This window comes from Apis florea, unplaced genomic scaffold (assembly GCF_048593485.1).
Source record: "Apis florea isolate Af1SG1 unplaced genomic scaffold, ASM4859348v1 contig_3367_pilon, whole genome shotgun sequence".
Lineage (NCBI taxonomy): Eukaryota > Metazoa > Arthropoda > Insecta > Hymenoptera > Apidae > Apis > Apis florea.
In genome coordinates this window covers 6473186-6493753 of record NW_028256746.1, presented here as the reverse complement: position 1 = coordinate 6493753, position 20568 = coordinate 6473186, and the positions used below count along the sequence as shown (strand labels likewise).

The 20568-nt window shown below is 42.4% G+C and overlaps 2 protein-coding genes across 12 annotated transcripts in view; one reads left to right on the top strand and one right to left on the bottom strand.

The window, feature by feature from the left end:
- The window catches only part of LOC100868461 (dystrophin), a 410667-nt gene that overhangs the window by 26729 nt on the left and 363370 nt on the right, over positions 1 to 20568 (top strand). The gene's annotated exons all lie outside the window — the stretch shown is intronic.
- LOC147657036 (protein preli-like) lies at positions 4392 to 6357 on the bottom strand. 4 transcript variants are annotated; one of them, XM_086912156.1, is made up of 4 exons: positions 5374 to 6357; positions 5054 to 5278; positions 4658 to 4909; positions 4392 to 4578 (listed from the first exon to the last, which is right to left on the bottom strand). In XM_086912156.1, the coding sequence occupies exons 2-4, from the start codon at positions 5267 to 5269 to the stop codon at positions 4510 to 4512; spliced, it is 537 nt and encodes a 178-aa protein (XP_086768282.1). In that variant the 5' UTR covers positions 5270 to 5278; positions 5374 to 6357; the 3' UTR covers positions 4392 to 4509. The 4 variants fall into 4 exon arrangements, with proteins under 4 accessions (XP_086768282.1, XP_086768281.1, XP_086768283.1 ...); XM_086912155.1 differs by having other exon boundaries at positions 5975 to 6143; XM_086912157.1 differs by having other exon boundaries at positions 5446 to 5995.

Below are 20568 nucleotides of genomic sequence, written 5' to 3'. Positions count from 1 at the left end.
AAGTTCAATTTGAATTTTTCGTTCGTTCGTAATTCGATCAATAACCATAAGATGGCATATTTGTCGCTAATAATAAAATCGTATTTTATATTACAAAATATGTTAACTTTCAACAATTATTATTAATTAAAATATTTTTTATTGACAAATACATATATAAAAATTTTTATAATATTTTTTTCTTTTTAATTTTTTTTTATTTTGACAAATATATGTATTTTTCATCAGATTTTTAATAATTTATTTATTTAAAATCATGTCATCTGTTAATTTTTAAATGTTTAAAAATATTTATATTTCAAAAAGAATTTTAATATAAATATTAAGCAGAAAATTTTCACAAATTTTAATTTGAAATTATAAAAATATTAAATACAAAGGAAATTAAAAATTATGCATCTTGGTGCATCTTGATAGGATAATCTCTTTTTTTTATGTAATAAAATTATTCAACAATTAATAGTATAGTCATACATAAATATCCGTTGTTTAAAAATTTAGTAAAAATAAAAGCTATACTATATAATTCCTCTTAAATATATGTTCTTTGCGATTGAAATTTTCCAAAGAATCTGGTAACTGAACAATAAATAGTACGTTTAGTCGGTCCGGTAATCGTAGCCACATATCACTTCCACTCTATCTCGTGAAACGATATATATCCGCCACGTTAAGTGCAGTCTTTTCACCGAGTAGCGGGGTTTTTCTTTTACTTTCGTTCCACGATCGATCTATGCATTCAGAATCGTCGACGGCGATAAATTCTCCCGATCCGTCCTGTCTTTAATTAGAATTCATTCTAACGACATTCTCGTCCGAATCTTTTGATAGAAATCGAATCGACGCTACAAATCGATACGATCTTAACCGCTCTCTAACTCTATATCTATATACAATAGATTTTCCTTTTTACGAGTAAAATCGGTGATCGTAAAAACTTCGATTTAACGCGCGGTGGAATCACCGTTATTAAAAGGCTCAATTTCGATTTAAGCTTGGTAATCGACGTTGAATTAAAATTTTGTAACAGGCCATACGATTTGGAATCGTGTTGGGTTAATCGCGGTTGGTTCAGGAAGGAAGAACGTGAGCGTGTTGATCCAAAACCGAAGAGCTTAACGGAAAGGTCGAGGGTTTCGTAGTATAAGCGCGATCGTCGGGTCGCATAATGAGCGGATAAGCCGCCTAATGTAGTCGCGGTAGAAGACCAGCAGACTGAAGATAGCTAAGGCTTCGTTATTCTCTGTCTTCCTTGTTCCTCCGTTTCCTACATTAGCGTCCTTCATTGTCTTCCAGTTCGGTGTTACATCAAGATGAAATCAGACTCGTTTGACGGAAATTTGAAAGGTCCAGAAACGGATTAACGCTTAACCTTTGATCCATCTTCCGGAATAATACGTATTATTCCCTTTTTTTTATTTTATTTCTCCAGTTCAATCATTTTCTACGTTTTTTTTATCTTTTCGAATATTAAGAATATCGCTCGAAATTATTATGGTTGAGAGGATCAATGGGATTTCTTTGTGTCCGATCGATTGGAGAAAAAAAATTTAGGTCTTTTTTTTTATGTCCCTAAGGAAACGGGATGCGTAGTTAACCGATGTTATTTTTCTCGTATCATTTCCAGAGAATGCTTCCTCGTCGCGATTAAATATATAAAATTAATCGACCGATTCTTTGATTCAATTCATTAGCATTATTGCATTATGTGTATTTTCTTCTATTAATAATTTTTTAAAATCTTTGATAGAAAATAAAGTAAAATAAACGGATCGTTTAAATGAATAGCTTTTAAATTTTAATTATTTCTCTTTCCTGTATTGTAATTAGATTAGATTCTTTTCAAATTTTTACTATTAGAATTATGATATTTAAAAATAAAGCGCATATATTTTCGTTAATATATAATGAAAGAATCACAGAAATTTATCGAAATTCATCGTTGGAGTATGAATATTCCGTTTAGTTCGTTAGTTTATTAGCACGCAATGAAAAAGCTGATTAGCGGATGGAGTCTCGGTAACTTTTGTGCAATATATTTCGATGTTTCAATGGGAAAGCGGATTGCAGGTTGATTCGAGCTGACGCGATTAGTAGAATATATTGTGAGCCATGATCACGTTAACGGTGAATTACGCCAATCCTAGGAAAGCAGCTTTCAACGAGCCTAGCATGTATATGCCGAGAAACGGATGTTCACCTGAACAAACTCGTTTCTCGTTAGCGAGAGAGCTCATTAAGACTTTCATGTTCCTGTGGTCACGTTTTTTGCCTAGCGTAGCAACATGGATTGAAAGGGTGAAAAAAAAAAAAAAAAAGGAAACGCATGAAACTTTCGTCCTGGAGTGCTTTTTAGCATTCATCATCAATGCTAAGAGAGATGTTTAGTCATTTATTTTCTTTCTTCTTTTTTTTTTTCCCTTCGACATTTTTATTACATTATTTATCTTATCATGTTTAAACAGTGACAAATCGTTGATTATATTTCTCAAAGAATTAGGAATTAAATGTTTCGTTTTTCAGTACGAATATAAAAAAAAAAAATCATAGGTAAATTATTTTTCAACGAATTTTTCACTTTATTATTTATACACACGATAGATCAATTCGAGGGATAGTATTTGTGTTTTACGCGGTGTGTTTGTGATGTCAACGGGCGGAAAAAAAAAAAAAAAAAAAGAATTTCCGAATACGCAGGGATACGCGCGGGGACGAGAAATATTGGATGTTACGTTGCTTTGCCGACACAGGGATTGTACTGTGCTAATTGCAAATAGTCTGTTGTACGAGAGACAGCTTTTTATGCGGCGACTGGTAATGACATCCGCCCCGCGCAGCTGACCCTCTATTATTTCTCACCGCTGCTTTCCTATCGAACAAAATCCTCTTGGCAGGAGAACCCGCGTATTTATCTTGCCCCGAATTTCGAATTTCGCCTATCAAAGCGCGCATTCAGCCCCTTTCATCATAAATGCCCCCTCCCAACGATAATTCCTTTTTAAACTCTTCACCGAATAATGAATCTCGAAGTGAAAATCGCTTCTCGACTTGCACCCAATTACAGCCGTTCTTTGTCCTGTACGATTGTTCCACGGATTGTCCGTTTCCGTGCAAATTCGCCAGAGTGTCTCTTTGGACAGGAGGCGAGGAGGAAAAAGTAGTGAGTATCGTTAAATATCGTGGAATATCCGGATAATTTATAGATCCTTTTGGAGGAATAAATAGGAGTAATTAGAGGATGGTTTGTTCCTGTTATTTCTTCTCTTTTATTCTACGAATTTTTTTTATTTATCTACGTAGTAAAAAGATCGTAGAAAAAAAAAAAAGAAAGTAAAAGGAAAAATTTCGCAAAAATTCAGAGACTTTAGTTCGTAGACTTGATTCGATTTCAATCAATATCAAGCGACGCAAATTCCGAGGAAGTGAAAAAGACGAAGGGAGTTGCCAGGGATTTACGAAGGCGAGTAAGACGAAGGGCATCTTTTTGGGGGATCTAATAAGAGGCAGGTTAGCCATGAAATTTTATTGTAGTGCGAGAAAGGTTGCAGTGGTGATGGGGCGGTTTCGTCGTGCCATACGTTACTGCTACGCATGAATGCTCGCAGGATAGGTGTGTGGGTGGCGCGTAATATAGGACAGCGGTGGTCTATATAACCCCACCGCCGTACATAGGTTGTAGAGAACGAATGACGAGGGGTGGACGGATGAGCGAAATAATGGTTTTTTGGGGTTGCGTTCGACGCTGAAATATGTAACACGATGGTGACCGCGCATTACCGGGAATGAGATTTTGTATTAAAGAGTAATGGAAAATTGTTATTTAAACTTTCGTCCGGATCGTATTTTTCGATATCGATTTACTTCATTAATTTCCACGCTTGCCGCGAGTTTGACGCGACTTTTTCACGAGATATTTTGCGATCCGCGCTCCTCCCCCTCCCCTTCCTTCATTGTATTTACGTTTCACGCGCATTATTTTGATTCCATTATCGTGATTCGCATCCATTCTCATTGTTGAAAGAAGGATGATTCGATCGAAGGTAGAAATGCAAATATATTTCTTGTCTAGGTCGAGAGATGAACCGCGTAGATCTCTTCCGGGCGTCAATCGATCGAGATACATTCGTCTGGATAGAACTTTGCATTCCTCTTATATTCCTCTTATATTCCCCCGTCCCCTGTTGGATATATTCGATTCTATTCGCTCGATTGAACGAGATATTCGAAAAAAGTGCACGCGTAACAAACTCGTTTTTTTGAAATTTTTTTATCGTTAATATATTTTACAAATTTCTTCTCTTTGTATAAAAATATTAATCACTTTACAAAAAGTACATATAGATAGAACTTATAAAACTCACATATATATATATATATTATGTACGTATGCGTATATATTAACACGTTAGAATAGAATAAACTTGAAATTTAACTTTCCATAAAAAATAATCAAACAAAAAGACCAACAGATGTAACAAAGCGTAAACAACGTAAAGCCATATTATGAAGTTAACCGAATGTGATATTCTGTCGTCGTTTGGCTCTTTCATTGTCCTGGGCAAGAACGTACAGGAATCCCTGAAATAACATCGATATGAATAGACGATCATCGTCTAAATTTTTACTTCGACTCGTGTATAACAATTAATTTTTTTACCTGTATCGCTTTCTTGGAGTTTCTGATCGAAGTGATTTGACAAATTTTCTCGATCGTTCGACCCGTAAGACCTTTCAGGGGTGATTGAATGGTCGTGCGCCGTGTCATTACAGTTTTATTTGGGTCGTAGTAGCTGGGTACGTACTCTGTCGTTTCCGAGGCGACCAACAGCTTCTTGTGCTCGAGGTTTCTCGTTAATGAGATCAAACGTTTCGTGTACAGGTCGATGATAACCTCCTCGAGTATCAGTACCTGTTAATTTGTCGCCAAATTGAAAAAGGGTTCTTCTTTAACCAGCGATCGAGTGATTCGTTACGTTCTCGAAAACAAGAAAGAGATACGGATAGAAATCTAAAGAGAGTAGTAGTAAGTAGTGGTAGTAGTAGTAGTAGTAACCTGGGGTTTCTTCACGAATTTCTTGAACAAATTCGGCAGAGAGGCGGTTTTACAGAATATTCTCGTGCTCAAAAATTTGCCATCTTTGATTTCTCGATGCACCGTGTCCTCTGATAAAACGTGAAGGGAATACGGATTCGGATAACGGTTGAAGAACGTTCTGCAAACGGTCAGCCAACAGTATGGAAGGATCGTTATCTCTGCGTTTTCCTTCATTGACTGAAACTTTTAAATTTTTAGGATGTAAAATATCCGTGTGCACGATATATAAATTCTTGTCTACGACATTCGCCTACAACCGATTAAAGAAAGATCGTTACCAAGATTAGGCTCGAATTTTGCCTCCTTTTCCCCCCCCTCTTATTTCAATTCTTCGATTATAATCTTCTTACTTGTTTCCTTTTATTTTTTTAACCTCTCTCGCGGCGAGGCGAAGAGTGTTGGTGCGAATCTATAGAGTTACTGACGCTTACTCGTCACATTCATACCTCCCCCTCCCCCCCCATTCTCGGCTATTCTTTCACCCTCCCGTATTCTTGCAATTCATTAGCGAATCGTCAGGTGCTTCATAAACAATGAACCTGGGACCATCCCTCATTAACGTAATTTCAATGATAATAACGCTTCCACGATTTTAAATGCGTTTATCGTTCTGTTTGCCGTGGACAATGATTCCGACTTCGTGCATGGAATTACGAGCAAATGCACGGTATATTTCACTCCACCCCTTCCCCTCCCCCCACGCGAATTCGTTACCCTGTAACGATAATATCGTAAGGTTAGGAGTAACAGTTTCGCGATTCTTTTATTTTTCTTTTTCTTTTCTTTTTTTTTTTTTTTTTTTTTTTTTTGATTTCCTTCCAACGTCGAATACACGGCTCGATCGAAAAAAAAAAACCCACCCTCGTTCGTCGACCTTACCTCACGATTTTAATTTTAATCCAGCATTATCCGCTCTTCGTATGATCCAACTCAACTATATAAAATTTTGACACAATTTAACGTCAACGTTCCTCTTTTGTTCCTTGAAGGAAACGCCTTCTATGCTTCTTCTGCTATATCTTCCTTTCAAATTTCGGGATCGAAAGTCTCGAATCAAAGAATCGAGAATCCGTCAGAATACTTCTGTTTCGAACGAAGATTGTTCCCGGCGTTACGAGCAAAACGTTCTCGGGACGAGGCATTAGTGGCGCGAGAATTCGCATGGTGATGGATCCGTAACAATTAGCGGGTCTATCGGAGGGAGAAGAAGGAAGGAGGTTCAGGTCTCCGGTTTCGTCCTCGTCTAAGCCGTGTTCATTACTGTACCGACAATCAGGCTGTTCCAGGATCAAGAGGGCGGGAAAAGGGCGACGGACGGAGTTAGGGGTGGTTTAAGCGAGTGTAGCCGCGGCGGTCAGGCTTGTAATCTGACGGTGGTGGGTCGTTGGGTTGGTCGGGGTAAAACGGTCCATTAAGAGCGGGTAGCAGTTAGTGGTCATGCTATAGGAAGCAGCCAGCTTACTAATGTCAGCCCAACCCCGTAAGGGCCGAGGCCAGCCCTTCGGCCGGCTTCACCTTCGCGAAACTTGGATTTTCGTTCTGTTTTCCCTCGTTTTCCGCAAACAGACCGATGCATCATGCCGCCCTATCCGTGATCAATTGTAACTTATCCTACGTGTCCAGGGGATATATTTGTCTTCCATAGACTGGAACGGTCCGAGAGTTCCGAGTGTTATCTTTAACCATAGGATAGGAGGGTGGAATATCCCACGGAGGATCGCCGGGGGATATAATTTATTCTAATTGAAAAAATCTATTAGGTAGACTTGCATTAATCAATCGGTATCCTTTTGTTAACGCTTTTTGGTAAATTTAACAAATATTCTTCGTGCATCGGCACTGACGAATGATGGTTCGATCTATTTTTTTATATAAATGAAATTATCGTTTCTCTGGTATTAAATATCAGGTTAGGATAATTTCTAAATTTCTCAATCGCACTTTAACGCGATTAATGTTTCTTCTCTACGCATCGACTCGTTTAAAGTTTCCTTAAAATCATATTAATAATCTTAAGAATCGTTTCAAAATTATCTTCGAATAAAACGTTTCAACCAAGGAGGGATAAAAAGACGATTACGTTAAATTTCAACAGAGGGAATGAACACGAAAAATAATTTTCTCATAGCGAAATCATTTTGATTTCTCTTTACCCAACTCGTTGGATTTCGCGTAACGGTGGTATTAAGCCGGGTATATTGTTCTCACTACGCTGTATCTAGACGGTAGGATATCGTCTACGAATTTCTTAACGACGAATCAACGGTATTACGGCGCTTTCTCATACACGTATACCGCGGGGGGAAATTTTACCCCGGGTGTAATTTGAACCGCGAGCTGGACATCGACTCGGCGATGTTATCGCGTATGTTGGAGCAAATTACCGTACAGATACTGACGAAGTAGTTGCAGTCCCACGTACGGATATTCGAGCCGTGGAAGGAGAAAGTACAAGTTGGGAAGGGAAGAACCCCCCTTAAACACGCGCGTTGATCTCGATGGGGGTGGTTTTGCCTTCACGAACCCAAAGTTTGATTACTGTTTTCACCGCGCGTAGGGGTGAGGGGAAGGAGGAGGAGGAGAGAAATGCAACACGAATATCCCGAACTCGATGCGTCGTTACTTCGTTGACATTAGAATTTGCGCAGGTTCTTGCTCAACTTTACTCGAGAGTTTCGTTTTCGACGCGGAATAATTCGCGGTATGTAAGGCTCCGTTTTATTACCCGCTCGTTGGATTTCTCTTCCCCCGTAATATTCCTTTACGTACACTCGAAAGGAATTCCCCTGCCAAGAAATCACTTTGGATCGTTTCTTTTATCCTTTTTTTTTGAAACGGAGCGAGAGATAATTGAACCTTGTCGGATACATGCGATCTTCCCATCGAATTCTCCGCGAAAAAAAGGCGAGAATCCTCGCGTTGTAACGGTGACTGGATGATCGTTGAAAAAAGTTTCGGTGGCAGTAAACTTCAACGTAAAAATTCTCGATCTATGGGGGGACGTTTTGTTCTTAATGGACAGAGCTTGTGCGCGAGTATGCGCGTCTCCCTGCTTCACGATGTGATAATCGACGTCGTTACGCGGATGATGACTTTTTCATAGCGGTGTTGAAAAGGTGTATCTTACCCTTGTCTTACCTCGATCCTTTTCGACCCCTTCGAGTGGAAGTAGAGAAGAAAGTGGAGAAGCGGTGATCATTAAATTGTCGCGGAAATTTAATAACGTGGCAACGTTAATAACCTCGGACTTAGAACTTAGGTTCTCTTTAAACTCTCGTTAGACGGTCGTTCGTAACAATCTTTATAGGTTATTTCGGAGAGGGGGATGATGATAATGTCGATATAACGTGACGATACGGCCCGCCTCGTTTCGTGTCCGAGCATCGCGAGCATCGAATTAATCACATTGTTCCGTCATAAGCTCCCCCTCCCGCGTTTCGTGATCATATCGGGGGATACGTTTACGCTCCTCGCACTCGTTTAATCCACCCTCTCGAAATTTATTTCCTCTCGATCTGGCCGCATAGTTTCATATTCAAACCCCGCTGCGCGTTAATTAAATCGCGACGCTCTTACGTCCGTCTGGAGGAGAACTTTCCTCGGAAAGGGATGGAAAAGGATATTTCTCGAAGAGGGAAACTTTGATTCGACTTGCACGCGATCGTCTTTGCACGAGACCGCGCCATCGAACGGATTCAACGGATTAGAATTCCTGTTTCTTGTTGCGGAGATCGACTCGAATTACCGTGTAATGTGTAATTATCCGATTCTCGTTCAAGTAATCTATTCGCGAAAAGAAATTGTTGAACTCGAATTTCCTTCCATCCTCTCGATCTTCCTTCGGGTTTCACTCCGGAGAGAATCGAGTTGGGGTAAGGTATCGCTTGAATTCGGCGCACTTTCGAAATACGATTTCGTCGGTGGAAAGAGCGAAGTTGTCGAAAGTATTCCTTCCCGATTTTTCCGCTCCCGTTCTCGGATCTCGCGTTCCGTTCCCGGAAGTTTTGCGCGATTGTGTCGCCGGGGGAATAATACGCGAGCGGAGTTTCGCACGGAGGGAACAATGGACAAGATTAATGGGAAATGGCGCGAACATGGGACCAGGATTCTGGCATAACGAGAGGTCTTGCATAATCTGTCTTGCGGTGTTTCTGGAAAGCAGAATCGGCGGCGCCGCGGATTATTGAAACGTTTGGAGAGAATTCGATTTGCGAATCGCGCACGATATCTTGAAGATCGCATCTGGAAAATTCGTTCCCAGCCAACCGTGTTTCATTTACGATATATTTTCTCGTTCGAGAAATTTTTCCTCTCTGCGTAGAGATTCTGATCGATCTTCGTGGAATCACCAGGATGATGACTCAATTACGAGATTTTTGATTTAATCCGGAAATAAAAAGGGGAATTTAATTAAACGCGCTCTTGTTATCACTTTTTTTCTTGTACGAAGAATTTTAGAACGAGCTCGGTACGTCGTAAGACACCGTGTATTATTTCACTGTCGTTCGTTGTTCGAAGGAGAAAGATGATCTTCGAGAAGAAGTTTTATTTTCATCGATTGCTTCTTCGATTTCGATATTAATTCATCGCCCGTGGAGAATCGACGAGTATTTCTCCCATTTGTTATATATTTCGCGCGAAATTGTTCGATTTCTTGTCTCGGGATTTCGTTTCTCGGGAAAGAGAGCGAGAGAGAGAGAGAAAAAGTTCGGATTTCCCATTTACTTTTCCTTGGATCGCGAGAAACACGGAAATCGTATGAAATTGACGTTCATTTTATCCGCACGGTTGAAAGCCATTTGTCGATATCGATGGCGGTGCTAGTGGTCCGTTCTAAATTCAATCCAGCCCGCAAATCGAGAATTCTAATAGGCGGCTATAATTTTGCGGCAGATCGTCGATGCTTTTCCCATCCTTCTTCGTCGGTCTCGCCATTTGAAAATTAAATCGATAAATTGATTCGAGGGAATGTAACGGAGGAGAATAAATAAAGGAGGAGAAGAGAGAGAGAGAGAGAGAGAGAAGAAAGACGGAAAGAATGGGATGATAGAAAGTTTTCATGGGCGTTGGTTTATTCGAGGACATATTCAAGGAACATCACGGTTCCTATACTCGGGACGAGCCATAGAATATGATATTGAAAAATCCCCGTCTTACACTGGTACACGTAACCGGTTTCCTCTTCGATCCTCGTCTCTGGCCGAGGATGGATGCGCGCAGGAGGGTGGCAGGAACGGTAGCAGGTGCGCCACGTGAATTTATCGGCGAGAAGGAGCTCGACTTATGAGCACTGCTTGTGATTTGAATCGGCCGAGAAAGTTTTCCCTCTTCGGTCGGCCGGTGATCGATAATTTCCCTAAACTTCTCTACCCTACCTTCTCTCTCTCTCTCTCTCTCTCTTTCTTTTCCCTTCTTTTTTCGTCGATCGAAAAATAATCCGTACAAACTAAACGCACGTATTTAGCATCCGTTCCTCCCAATCTCATTCGAGAATCAAGAAGGAATTGGTTTGCGCGATATATGCTGGCAACCTGGTGAGATGCACCAGGTTGTATCATAACCTGGGTATATATATTTCTTAGTCGAAGCAACGTTCTCGATATTGGCACGGTTATAAGAGGGAGAGGAAGGTAAAGGTGAGACGTTGGAAACATTCGAAATCAGTGCGTTCCCCGGGGACACCTCGTAAATCGTGCGCCCCGTTGTTGGCGCCTTTCCACGCGCCACCCCCTGCCTCTTTACCTCTCTGCATCTTGCCGCCTTCTCCTCTTCGTGCCCCGCATTCCGCCTATCTCTGTCGCTCCCGCACGAAAATCCGGGGAAATCCGAGAAAAATCGCGTTATCGTTAACCCGTGAAACAGAAGCCGTGTCGGGAAGGAGAGGAAAAAGAGAGGGGTAGAATTTAGAACCAAGTTCGGGGGACCTTGCACGGCCACGCGAGTATCGCGAGTTTTATTTTATTTTTCTCTCTCTCTCTCTCTCTCTCTCCCCGTCTATCGCCGTCTCTTTTCCGATGAATTTTTATATAGGGAAGTTCGAGATACGATTATTTTTGTGTTACGAGTTATTATCGTACAAATAAAAAAAAGAAAAACGGATAGCGGCGTTGATAATTTTTTCTCGAATCCATCTTTCACGATGCCACGATTCCTCTCATCCGAAGCGAAAAGAGGCGAATAAAGTCGAAGTCTGCTCGTGATCGAAAAGATGCAGCTTTTTCCTCCGAGGCGGAAAATTTATTGTTTCAAGAGGGACGGGTGTATCTTTAAGACCCGATGAAGTTCTTTGCGAAAGGAAGAGGGATATTTTCAATTTTTTTTTCCCCCTCCTCCTCCGAGGTATTTTCCCTTTTTCCAACGATTTCGTTGAACGAGAGAGAATCCTGAACTTTCCGCGCTTCCGCGGAATTATTTTGACTTCGATGTCTCGTTGACTGCTCTCTGTCCGATAGAAAAGTTTCTCTCCATCAGGAGAAAGCTTTTCCTCCCAGCCTCGCGTCGTGTCGCGGATTACAATGCGTCACATTTTTTTCTTTTTTTTGTTCGTTCTCCTTCCTTCGTTTCGCCTTTCTCATCATCTTGATTCGTGCAGTTTTCAAGCGCAAGCGATCGCAATATTTGTACGAAATATAAGCACGTCGAACGAATAGTTGACGTAGAGAGAGAGAGAGAGAGAGAGAGAGAGAGAGAGAGAGAGAGAGAGAGAGAGAATAAAAAGTCTATTCCACGTTTTTTTCGTTCAACGCGTCTTTTCTCGCTATTCGTTGGTTTATATTCGTTCGCGAAGTAATTTCGGTGGCCGTGGCACGTCCGCTCTCTTTTGCAAATATTGATCGTGAAAAAATAGGAGTCTGTGTCTCCGATACGAAGACAGCTTCAACAGGGCGTGTGGAATCGAATTTCTCATCTGGGAATCTGGGTCGAGGAATATATCGTTGTTATCGTAGAATGTCGGTGATTATTCGATACAAATTCAACTTACTCTCTAGCACGGTTAGGAGGGGAAAAAAAAAAAAAAAAAGAGGAAGAGAGAAAAGAAAAAATAGAAAGCATCTGTTGGAGAAGTTATTGAAAAGGAGCGATCCAATATCTGGCTCTCTTTGAACGGAAAATTGCGTGTCGCTACGTAAGGCAATTAAAAAAAAACATTTTCACCGGCCGCGTGAAAAAATATATGATCGTCGCGAAACTCGTGGAAAAATACTCGAATTGTTGGAATTGTTCGAATTTTATTATCGATCGATAGAGGATAGTTTCGGTTAGAATTGGATTCTGGTTTTGGTTGGGATACGGCTGGTTATAATTCACGTGTATTGGATGCATAAACGGCGTTCGTTGTTGCCGCCAAAGTTGACAAAACGAATGAGAAACGCGGCAAGCGTTTTGCCGATCCCTGTTAATCGACTGCAAGCACTTCACTCCGGCCGGGATCATTTCCGCTAGGAACGTTCCGCAAATTGAGTTCGTCACGGTCCGGTGAATTAACGTCTAATAGTCTGTTCCGAGGATGGAATTAATTACTTCAGCTTCTCGAGTCTTTGGTATTAAATGCGCGAATTAACATTCTGAAATAACGACGAGCAGGCCAGATTAGTTTCATCCGATCCACGCGTTACACGAGTTACACTTTGACGCGCATTTTGTCGGCTCGCTTTTGTATTTTACTTCCGATCCTCGATACTTGGACTTGAACCGTTTCGCGTGTTCGTTCACCCGAGTTCGATAATTCAATAACTCGTGGGAATCGAAGGGAAATCGGTCTTTGGACCGATATTGACTGGGGGGGAATCGGACGAAATTCGATGTTTGTTTGAACCGAAATCGGGATACGATTCGATTGATTTTTTAAATCGGGCGAGCAAGCGAATAAACGGAGATAAATTTTAGATAAACTTAGAAATTAGATCGTTAGGGGAGGAAAGGTGTTTCGCAAGGAATTAAAAGTTGTACTCGCAAGAGGAAACTTCCGTGAAACGACTACTCTGGAAATGGAAAAAAAGGAATCGGGAGGAGGAACGTTATTGATTCGCCAAAGTACTCGAAGAATCTTATTGTACTCGTGGACGGACTACAAGTACACTCGAGAACACTTGTAGAACGTTGGATACCGGTCTTAGATTTCACCGTACATTACATTTTATCGTACAAATTTCATCCGCTAGTGATGATAAATTTCACATTCGATCTCGAGTCTTTTTTTGCCTAAAAGTAATGATCCGCCCGAATTTCTTAAATTTTCAAAAATTTCTCGTTCGTTCTTCGTATCTGAAATAAATCATCGTCGTCGTCAACGACAACGACGACAGCTTCCACGTCTGATCGCATCTATCCGAAAGAAAAGAAAGCATCGTAACCATCGTTGGATCTCGAGGCTGAATCGTTCGACAATATTTTCGATCGATCGACGAAAATGGGCCGGTTCGGGCCGCGTCTGGCTCCAAAGTGGCTATATCTCGGTGTCAAGAGCCGGAGTCAGGGATGTCGGGTGACATTGACCGCGGGAGCAACCCCCGTGGAGGGTCGACGAGGTTTTCGCTGGCGCGTGGAAACGGCGCTTGCGCCCGCCACGTTCTCGTGCAGCCGGGTCCGCGAAGAAAGGGGCGACGGGGTAAAACACAGTACGACCCCGGACGGCCAAGGGGTAACGACACGTTCACCCGACTTAAAAACAATTCCCTTCCTCCACGAACGAGTTCCCGCGGACAGTCGATCGCGATTTCTCGTCGATCGCCACGGATCGAGAGTATCTCGACGCGACACCATCGCGTCTCGGTGGACATCGAGTCGGCGTCGATCCCGTTTTGCGCGCGTCAAACACCCGTCTCCTACTACTCGGCAACCTTTTGCCCGTGTCCCCGTTGGTACCCGTTAGATACGCCTAGACACGTCGGTTCATCCTCGTTTTTCCGCCTTTTTTTTTTTTGGTGGGTGATCAAGTGTGGTGAATTCAACTGCGTGAAAACGTGTGCCCGGGTCTCGCCTCGAGTCGCATGGCTTTGTTATGAAACACGTTATGTAAGTATTTACGATGCCACGTAACGTAAATTCGTACTTTTTACTACTTTTGGGGCGAGTGGAGGAGTAGTTTAGAGGTTTTGGCTTTGCTTCGCGTAGCGCGAAACGGAGCCGCGGCACACCTCGTGGTCCCGGCATCTCGACCCGGCATTGCTGTTTATACATAGATTTATCTTATTGAAGAAATCTGGAGAAGGAAAAAACCGAATGGAAAAAATCGTTTCGTTCCGTACGTATTCCGCTTAATTAACGATGCTTTACGCTTTTAACGGATAAAAATACGGATTTATCGACAGCGATAGCTTTTGGTCGGATAATTCGACCGATGAAATGCACACGCGTATCAATCTCGCATTTCGAGATACGGTTAATTTTAAACGAATCGAGCGGGGATGAACGGTTGAAACGAACGAAAAAGGTGCACAAAAAATGGATACGTGATGGATCGAATCTTATCGGTATTTAATTCGGTCTGGTGGGCAACGCTCGAATAAGACGTAGACCTCTCTTTTTCCTTCGCTTTTTCACGAGGTTTTCACGATTCTGTGCGTATCGGGACAGCGGGCTGAATAGACGACGCGGGCTCTCATATTCGACAATTCGTATGCACGGCTCATCGTCGAACGTTCCGGTTGGTCGATTGTTCGAAAGACAATGATTACCAGCGATTTCGATACGTTTCATCGATATCGTATCGTATAAGAGGAAAGCGAAACCTCGATTTTTTCTCTCTCTCTCTTTCCCCAATCTTCCGTTCGTACATGATCCCTATGATGAATGGAAATTTTAAAATCGTCTAAGAACGATATACGATATAGTCACACTCGTTGTTTCGTTGCATCGATTAGATATCATTAGTTAGATTTCGACCGATAATTTTTCGTTTCGTGTATATGCATGGATTATTCGATTAATATTTGTAACGTAATCGGGCAATTATTCGCGATTAATTGATTCAAATGAAAGCTTCTAATTACCAGGAAAGACAGAGGTCGGGGGTGAGGGACGAGTGACGTGTCACGGGTTTTCCCCGGTTGGAATTTCAATGCCGCTTCAGTGTCGCTAAATAGCCAAATAAAATATTTGCACTCGATCGATTGCGTTTGAAAATTTCGCGTGGAAAATTTCGGGTATGTAAAACACGATCCGAACGAACGGAATAACATCTCGTTTAATCATCCTCCGCCGACAGCTACATTATTAACCGGGATTCTAGGTCGTTGGATTGTTCACACGTAGCCTCTAATAATCTGAGATCGATTTGTTCGATGAGCGACGATTGGTTGTGGAGGAACGGTTGTCGAATAGGCCTGGCGTTGTTGGCTTATAAATTAGACAACGGATGGAGATTAGAGAACGTCGAACGTATCGACGTTTCGCGAATCGATGATCGATTTTCCTTTCCCTCCAACCGTGACTGTTCCACATTCGATCCATCCCTCGTTTTCCTGGAAAGAAAGGGATCTCCATCCCGCAACGTTCATATCCCAACAAACAAAATTTCGGTGTTCATCGTGTAGACAGTGGCTCCGTTCCACGCAATTAGTTTAACACTTAACGCGCTAAAGCGAATCACGTCGTGCCATCGTTAATTTGAATTTGCTGATGTTATCACGATGCATCAGCTAAGTAAGCGCGTTTCTGTCCTGAATGCATTCTGCGCTCCCGTTTTGCGCAAATTTCGAACGTCTCTCTCTCTCTCTCTCTCTCTCTCTCTCTCTCTCTCTCTCTCTCTCTCTCTCTCTCTCTCTCTCTCTCTCTCTCGTGTGGTGAAATTTCCAGGCTCGTTTTCTCCGTGTTGTTCTCCGCGTTTCGCGTGTAAATTAAAAGAGGTTAAGTGTGGTCGCAAGACCTTCTGCAAGTTTAATGAATAAACGAATTGCATGTTTACAGCCGCAACGAACAGGTGCAACGAATTCGTAATAATTCCCGGTTTCGTACGAGATACGAAATTTTCAAGAATAATTTACGGTGAAATCGATCGCGTTAATTATAATTAGGCGATGGTTTTAATCCAGATTTAATTAATTTCTGGCGCGCGCCAGATTTTCATTTACACGTTTTAACCGATTTCGTTTTAATTTAACGAGCACGTTTAAAGCTGAGAAACCGATGAAACCGAACGAGAATCTCTCTCTCGAGAACTCGGGCAAGGTTTTTTGATATTAATTTCGGAAGCGGGAGCCTTCCTCCTCTTCGTTTCTTTCTTCTCGATTGCCCGCCATCCCTTTTTCTTTCCACCTCATTTGCGCGCAATGGCCACGTTTGTTACTTGCTCGTTGCTCCGAGGTATCCAACACACGCTCGGACCGGCGGTGCTGGCTCCTTTGCCGTCGAGGCGAATTTTCCTCGACCGGAACGGATAATACAACGGAAACGTTTCGTGTACCTTGAATTCATCGTATCGGTGAAAGCTTTGAAAGCGTTGCTTCAGGATCTGTCTCACGAGGATCTTGGGTAATTTCGAACATTTTCCCACGAATTTCCCCGACTCGAAGCGACCTGGGATCACCAGACACTTTCATAAATTGCGATTTTCTTGCCTTCCTCGACCTCCTCCCCCTTTCAGTTTTCCCCGAACGCAACGCCGTGCACACGTTCGCCAACCAGACCTGTTTACGTATTCGCTTTGCCGAAAGACGAAAAAGCAAAGCTTTCCAAAGCAAAATGTTTCTCAGTCGTGGGATCGTGGCACATGTCAAGACTCAAAGCGACGTTAGTCGCTTGAGCTAAAGACGGGGAAGAAATCGGTTCCACGTGGATATCGTACGATACGATCGACGCTTCCCTCCCCCGAATGAAACGAATGTTTGGATAGACGCGTGGATCTATACGATGTCTCGATATTTTGATTTCTCTTGTCGCGTATATCCTGCCGAAACCGAATGGCGCGAATGCCAAGAACAATGTCCTCGCGAATCTCTTTTATTTTCGACAAATCGTATTGTAATTATCGTAGTGTAAAAAAGTAAATCAAAGTTTCCCCCGGGAAATAATTCTCTTTCTAACGATCTTCTAACGATTTCGAAATCGTCTAAATCTTATGATATCGTAAGAATCATTATCGTAAGAAACCGAGTTTTCTTCTACCGATTTTCCTAACTTTTGATTCGTCCGAAAGTTTATTTTTATTCCTTCGATTCCTCCAAACAAACATGTTGGCACGTTCAATATATTCATGATATTCTCATTCTTGTTGGAACGCTCGTGTACATCAGGGATTCGTGTACGGTTCGTTTCAAAGACACAGAATCAATTCTTTTTCTTTCGGATCGCTCGAAAAGCGCGAAAAGGATTACCCGATTTTTCTCTCCCCCCTCTCACCATCTTGTCCCCCTTTTTTTCGAGGGCGCGTCATTAAAATCCTACGAAATAAAAAAAGAAAAAAAAAAAAAAAGGAGGCAGGTCGTAAAAGCCGCGGGCGTTCGTTTTACGAAGCGTGCGCGCGCGCGTGAATCAGGCCATCCGCTGTGGGGGGTCGCGGGAGGGGGCGGTGAATTTTATGACGGCTTTTCCATTAATCATCTCATCATTTTGTACCCCCCTCCGAACTCTTCGAATTCAAAGTACCGCCGATTCGAAACGCGGCATCGATTCGTTCTCGTTGAATTCAACGGAGCAGCGTCCCCGCCATTGTGCTGAATTAAACGTTCGCCCTGTGATGAAGGCTTTATATATATATATATATATATACATATATCTATATCTGCTGGATCGAGTTACGAGAAGAGAGTGGTGGCCCGATTGCCTTTCCTTTCAAAGTTCTAATTATTACCACCGGTCGATTGTAAATGGGGCACGACACGACGACTGGGAAAGATACGAGAGAGAGAAAGAGAGAGAGAGAGGGAAGAGTGAAGAAGCAAGTTGCATTAGCTGGCATTTTATTATATCGTATTAGTTTTCCATCGTAGATAGGAGGATAATTAGAACATTGTGAAACAACGATCAAAAATATTCTTCTATTTTTAAGATTCTTTTTAGAGTTGTGTTAGTTAACGTGTAAATGAGCAACGGAGAGAAGACTTTGATTGAGTCTTTTAATATTTTAAAATTTATAGGGTGTATCTTTCGTACTAGTTTGTTCCATTTTATTTCACAAGTTCTGATAAATTTTGTATTTAAAATGGAAAAATGGACTTAGATCTCGTGACTTAGATCTCTCCTTTTCATCTGGTGAGATAGCAAAACTGTAGGAATTTTATTAAAATTTTTTAAAATACGCATCCAAGAAGAATTGCCTCTTCCATTCCAACTTTTTTTGTAATTTGCAATTTTATTGCAAGCTTGGAAACGCATCGATTTCCATAAAAATTCTTCGAAAAAAATCTCTAAAATCGAGGGTTTGAAATACTTCAATCTACAGGGACGATTTATTTATAAGACGACACACGGCGGATTCGATACGGCAGGGTGTAAAGTTCCGTTTGCAAATTAGAGACGCCAATGAAAGCAGTTGGAGGCTGAGAACAAGCTATGGAACAAGACTAGTTTTGCGCTAGTTCGAGGGACAATAACCGACAAATCCCCTTTGCGACCTCCTCTTCGCCTTTGGATAAAACAATGCGCGATTCTTCCCTGAAATCACCCGCCCGAGATACGGTATAAACAATGGCCCCACTATTGCACGGGGCGTGCTCGTAGAAAATCAATGAGGTATAGTTCGGGTATTCTTTTTAGGTAGCTTTTTAGGTATCATTGTCTCGCGAGAAACGGGGAAGGAGCAGCAGCACGTTTCAAGCCCGTGAAACTTTGATTCGGAACTCTTCGCGTGCAATTCATTCCTTGAAGCGGAAACTTGGCTTTCTTCGGTTAAGACGATTGAAATACCTCGGCTGCTATCGTTACTTTTCTTACGGTTGATTGGTTTACAGAAAAAGTTCGCCACCAACGAGATTAGAGTCTGTTTTATTTCAATTCGCCTTCCACTTTTTCCACCTTAATCGTTCGCATTCCCCTCCACGCTTGGAATTTTATTCGATGAAAAAAAAGTTGGAAAAAAAAAAGAAACGATAATTTATCAAGTAAGGATAAATAAACGATTGCAATCTCGGTGAACGAGATCGCGTCCACAGTCCATCGTTGGACGCGAAACGGGGTAGAGAGACAACATACGCGACAACATATTTTTCGGGCTGTGGCAGGAGGGAATACGAGGGGCGTGCGAGTAACTCCACTGTCAAGACGATTAAAATACCAGCGAGGGTTATCGGTGGCATACAGGGTAATACACAGCAGGACGAGCAACCGGTCGACCAGGCTCGACTCGTTTAATTACGAAATGCATTCGTCGTCGTCGTCGTCGTCGTCGAATACGAATACGGCTTTCCGCTCCGTGTGTATCCGTTTTTAGGGGAGGATTTGCTCGGGAACGGGCGGATTAATCGAGCAGAGGGGAACGGTGCAGGCGTTATCAGTGCGTCCTGCAGATAATGCGTGTCGGGATGCGGCCGCAGATAGATGCAGAGATAGACGGACAGGGGGTGGAACGAAGAGGGAATCGCGCGTGTCTGTCCATTCGACCCTATCGTGCGAAATAGCCGAGCGTGTTTGCTCCTCGTAAACTACCCCGACGCGCGTGCCTTCCAACCACCCTTCCTCTCTCCTCCCACCGATCCTACACCATTCCCCGTAGCTGCATACCTACGACGTCGCGCGAGACGACGCATGCCGACCTCGAGCTGTGCACCGTTGCACCACCGTTCCAGGGAATCCAATACCGCGTTTTCAAGGGCATAAATCGTGCGCCGATAATCTTCGCTACGTTCGCCGGCGATTAAATCGAATTTCGATCTGATCAACGATACGAAATACATACGAGGGGTGGAGGGGATGTTTGTTCGAGACCCGTTTCAGAACGTCTGGAACAATCGAGGAACATTGTCGTTTACGGTGGTGATCGTTCGTTTACGGTGGATATTTGGACAGAGATCGAGACTGCGATTCGAGGTTTTCCACACTCAGTTGTACGTGCGTTTTTTTAAAAGTGTCGGTTTTTACGTTCTCGAACAAGCGGGGATGCGACTTTCTCGCCCCGATTTTTCCATCTCGATCCAACTAGTGACTCGGCTCGCGTGTGACGCGATGGCGTTAAAAGGAGCAGAGTGCAATTTCCAACTCGGACGCGACGAGTTAATCTGACATTAATATGCGCACGGCCGTGCGTTTAGTTTGCCGAAATGTACATACCGCTAAATTGACAAATTGACCGCGTCCTTCCTATCGGCGTGTTTGATTTTCCACTCGTTTCGGCTTCGAACGAGCAGTTCCTCCCTCTCTTTCTTCTCGCCATTAATGAACCAAGCGATTCCACGTTGCAATCGAATTTGATGTTCCCAATTTTCATTATCGAACCTTATTATTTCCACGTTATCCCCCGATCCTCGCACGTACCTCTCGTCCAAAGGGAGAGGAAACGAAATGTTTCAAACGGAACGGAATTAGATTCGTTCTCCAAC